We start from the raw sequence: 4573 nt of genomic DNA, 5'->3' as shown, positions 1-4573 counted from the left end.
TTTTGGTTTGGATGACTTTGAATCTAAAAAAAAAAAAAAAAAAAAAAAAAGACCCTTTCCATTATAAATCATATAGAATAAAAACCAGGACCATGAGGAACAGGGAAAGGGGAACAACCAGGCAGAAGTGAATGGAGAAATATGACCCTCCCCTCCAATTTTTAGATTTACTATCCCCTTAAATATTTTTTAAATGTTTAATTTATATTTTAGAAGTGCTATATAACTCTATTAACAAACAATTTTAGTTCATTCTTTAATTTTCAATATTAATTTTTATCATAATTTTTCTTTTTTACAGGATAATTACAACAGTTCTGGAAACAAAACAATGTAGAAGAAAAATGTTAAATAGTTTTTTACAAAGAGCTTGCTGCTTACAAGAAAGTCCATATAACCTCATTTCTCTGAACATAACATTATACCTCGTACTAAACCAAATAGCTTATAGAAAATTAGTATTAAATAGTAAAAACACACACAAAAAGACACATATAGATATATATATATATAAATAAAATAAAATAGAGTTTGGTTCTAATGTGATGCTTAACAAAGCAAACTGTGATGCAATATGTATCAACTTCATTAATTGGACAAGTCCAATGAAGCACAAATCAGGTATGTGCTACACTCTCAACAGCCAACTCCTGCTAGATTCTTTTTGTTCATAGGCTCTGTCCAATTCCATTCCAGAGAGCATCTGTTTTACATCTTCTTGACTCTGTGGCTGTAAAGAGAAAAAGAAGAAAAAACTAAATGACAGGGTGACTGGCTGGGAGGAATAGATTTTGTACCTAAAGATTGCCTCTTGTTTCCTAATCTCATCTCAGGATGTCAGCAGCTCAAGAGTCTAGAGGGAGAAATCAAGGTTCAGAGAGGAAGGGCCTTGCCCAACATAACTCAGCTAGCTAATGACAGATACAAGACTCAATGCTTGGGTTGCGTCTTTAAATTCAGTGTCTATGGCGCCTTTGTGTTAGGTGACTTCTGTTCATATTTATAAAATAAAATGTAACACCACTGTAAATCACAACCATTGATCTCTTTTTGACTCTTTATTTTTCAGTTTTTAACAAAATGTCATGTAGTTTGTGAATTATATACATAGGAGTCATCTTTGTAAAAAAAAAAAAAAAGTCAAGCTGCTAGCACCTATCTAATGCATAGGAGACTCTTATACATCATGGAAAAATCACTGAATTTAAAAAAAGATAAAAATGATGTGTAAGTGGAAAAAATGAATTTTTGTTTTCATGGTCCAACTCAAATTTCCCCTTTAAAATTCTATGCTGCTGGGGCACTGGGGTGGCTCAGTTGGTTAAGCAACCAACTCTGGAGTTCTGCTCAGGTCGTGATTTCAGGGTGGTAAGATCAAGCCCCGCATTGGGCTCCGGGCTCAGCACAGTGTCTGCTCAAGATTCTCTCTCCTCCCCCCATTCTTTTCTCTCTAAAATAAATAAATAAATCTTTAAAAATAAACTAAATAAATAAATTGCTATAGTGTTTAGGTTAAAAGGTCCCAGCAAGCCTATGATCCACCACTCTGCACATGACCTTTGCCCCGACATTTGAAGAGAGTCTGATAGTAAATATCCCATACCTGAGGATTTGCACAGCCTTTTTCACCCAGTTCCTCTTTGGATCTGCACACACAGCCAATTTTTTCTTTGTGTAAAAGCTTAAAAAAAAACACAGAAAATTTGATTTGTGCTTAAAGAGTTTTGAATTGCTATTTCACAGAACATGCAATAGAAATTTTGTATTCCAACGGACTGCTCTACCCATTTAGCATTTTATTTGTTTCAGAGGTGAAACAACAACAAAAAAAATGCTGGTGGTTACACAAAATACGTGTATATCCAACCAATAACCTATACCACTCTGAAGTATAATATCCTATATGGATCAAGATTATTACATGTGAAAGCATAATAACTCTTGAGTTTTTACTTACAGCCCCAACCATTCTCTGGTAGAAGATGTTCATTTTAAAATTTATGTCTCCCATGTTTTCCTGAGATGGCATGTAAGTAGTTTATAAATGTATCTTAAAAAGTGATTTGAGGGGCGCCTGGGTGGCTCAGTGGGGTTAAGCCGCTGCCTTCGGCTCAGGTCATGATCTCAGAGTCCTGGGATCGAGTCCCGCATCGGGCTCTCTGCTCAGCAGAGAGCCTGCTTCCCTCTCTCTCTCTGCCTGCCTCTCCATCTACTTGTGATTTCTCTCTGTCAAATAAATAAATAAAATCTTTAAGAAAAAAAAATTTTAAAAAAAAGTGATTTGACCCTCAACTCTGTTCTTTAAAAAAAGAAAAAAAGAAAAAAAGAAATACTAAACTTCTGCCTTATTCTAGTCCTATTTAAACTTTGGAATACATATAGCATTGCCACATTAGTTATTTCTGAAATTCCAGAAAGGCAAAAAAAAATTTTTTTTTAATTTGAAATTCCCACATACTCCTGACACAATTGAATAACTTACATGACAGCATTGATGTCACAAGCTTCATTGGCCAATTGCTGTGTGAAGCCCACAATATATTTTGGATGAAGGATATGTTCTGTATATCGAAGACAGCAATCAAAGTTGCTTGCTGCTGAAAAGAAATTAAAGGTATTGAGTAAACATGATTGAGTTTATTCTGTAGTTGGTATTATGGAACTACTCAAAGTTGTAGTTGTATATGGTAAAGAAACTATTTAGAGAAACAGTTGCAATGTCTTTGAGATATGACTTAATGTAGTTTCCAGCTCTCTTAAAAAAAAAAAAAAAGAGGGAAGGAACTTATTTGCTGGGTGATTTTGGTTTAATAATACAGTTTAGAAGCCTGTGACTTCTAACAAAAGGAATATCTCTAGTGAGAAACACAAACTGATAGTGTTTCATTTAAGTTCATTATAATCATTCAAGAATATGACTATCTCCCACTTGAAGAAACTCTTACATAGAACCTTCCACATTCAGAAAATGAATAAATATGGAGCTTTTAATTTATTACTTAGCTCCGAGCATTGAGAGAAGGGGAATGATAAGAAGTTACAAAGAAAAATGCAATTTATAGGAGTTTCAAAAGCACTTTGAAATTGTGATATTATGGAAATATTTTGGTCATAAAAGTTCAACACGTGCATTTTCAGGAATGCACCTGTTGCTAAAAGGGATGTACTCTCACAGTCATAAAGCAATACTCAGACACTCCCCCAGGTTAAATTATAACCTGTTGTAAGGTAAGGGATAAATTATCTCTAAGTTGACACGAAGGGGCCCAAAGCTATGTAAGGATGGAGAAGTCAGACGCCGTAATTTGTCTCTAAAGAATGAGTTTTGAACTTAAACTATTTGGGTGGGAGATGAAAAAGTCGGAAGATTGGGAGTGTTTCCTACATTTCAGAATGACCCCATTCACTGGTAATATAACACAATTTATATCACTCCCCAAAATAACACCTTAGTCCTGTTGTGGAGCTTGGGGGTCTCTAAGAACCCAGACACCCCAAATATCTGCTGGGGAAAAAAAAAAAAAGCATGATCAGCAGCGGTAACCGTTCCCTCCTCACTCACCAATGAGTGACAACTCCCATCACTTCTCAAGACTTTCTTACAGGCTCCCTTTCCTTGGGGACCCCCAGGGGAGCTCAAGGTTTCAAGGAGAATGAAAACAGTTCTTCCTCCTGTGTCAGCAGAAAGACTGATACTTACCTTCTGACTTGCTGCAGAGGTGGAGTAGCAGCACTGACATCAAAGTAGCCAGGAGCAAATTCTTGCTACTGCACATCATTTTCAGCTCAAAGAATAGATCTTCTCAATGCTGAGTACCGAGTGCTCTGGGAGTAATGCTAGGTTCTGATAGCAGCCTGGGTCTGGGATGGCCCTTCTTATAGCAAATATTGGGAATGTACACAGAAGGCGTGTTCTGACATGGGTTTTCCCCCATTGATCAACCTGTCCCATCATGTCGTCACAAAGAAAAACCACAGGGAAAATTTCCTGCCTTTCCCTAACGTTGGGAAGCTGTTAAGGTCAGGGTAAGGGGGATGGAGTTTGAGAAGGGGAAAATCCTGTTAAATCCTTTGGGTTTTCAAAGAGGGAAAGCAGCCTATCCCTGTGACTCAGAAAAGGGTTTCACGCAGTTTTAATCTCTTGTCTCTGAAAAGAGAGGACAAGGATTAACAAGGATGCAAAGGTCAGCCCTACACAGGAACATTACAGGACTCTATTGTTACACTCTATTTGCTTTCCAGAGTCAACTGGGAGCAGGAAGATGAGACAGGATGCCAGGCATACTTAGGGATGCATTTATAATTGCTCAGCTATCACCAAAGACCTGGAATTTCTAGGCTACCATTCAGATTAGGTAATATGACAATGTTATAGTAGTGTTCCCAATGTTGGTGGAAAATACTAGCCCTCAAATAAGACTCAAGCCTCAGCTTCATCTTGATGTCATGTCAATTCTTCTAAGAATCTTCTACATTTGAATGACTCTAATCAATATTGTGGCCCAGAAAATAATCCCCACCTGCCCTTAACTCTGCGTGCTGAGGTAATTACATAGCACAACACAAAGCCTCA

General features: G+C 37.0%; 1 protein-coding gene across 2 annotated transcripts; it reads right to left on the bottom strand.

The window, feature by feature from the left end:
* Positions 1-214: 214 nt before the first annotated feature.
* CCL20 (C-C motif chemokine ligand 20) lies at positions 215-3846 on the bottom strand. 2 transcript variants are annotated; one of them, XM_059392702.1, is made up of 4 exons: positions 3701-3846; positions 2483-2597; positions 1604-1681; positions 215-730 (listed from the first exon to the last, which is right to left on the bottom strand). In XM_059392702.1, the coding sequence occupies exons 1-4, from the start codon at positions 3777-3779 to the stop codon at positions 709-711; spliced, it is 294 nt and encodes a 97-aa protein (XP_059248685.1). In that variant the 5' UTR covers positions 3780-3846; the 3' UTR covers positions 215-708. The 2 variants fall into 2 exon arrangements, with proteins under 2 accessions (XP_059248685.1, XP_059248686.1); XM_059392703.1 differs by having other exon boundaries at positions 216-730; positions 2483-2594.
* Positions 3847-4573: the final 727 nt, after the last annotated feature.

Source organism: Mustela nigripes, chromosome 3, assembly GCF_022355385.1.
Source record: "Mustela nigripes isolate SB6536 chromosome 3, MUSNIG.SB6536, whole genome shotgun sequence".
Classification (NCBI taxonomy): Eukaryota; Metazoa; Chordata; class Mammalia; order Carnivora; family Mustelidae; genus Mustela; species Mustela nigripes.
Note: the sequence above shows the minus strand (reverse complement) of the source record. Positions and strands in the feature narration are given on the sequence as shown.

What these genes read in the sequence shown, in the direction of transcription:
- CCL20 (XM_059392702.1), bottom strand. Translation starts at nt 3,779, where the DNA reads ATGATGTGCAGTAGCAAGAATTTGCTCCTGGCTACTTTGATGTCAGTG. An exon ending in CCTCTGCAGCAAGTCAGAAG is followed by an intron (nt 2,598 to 3,700) that starts GTAAGTATCAGT and finishes ATTTCTTTTCAG; the next exon opens with CAGCAAGCAACTTTGATTGC. An exon ending in TGTGACATCAATGCTGTCAT is followed by an intron (nt 1,682 to 2,482) that starts GTAAGTTATTCA and finishes TTTTTTTTTAAG; the next exon opens with CTTTTACACAAAGAAAAAAT.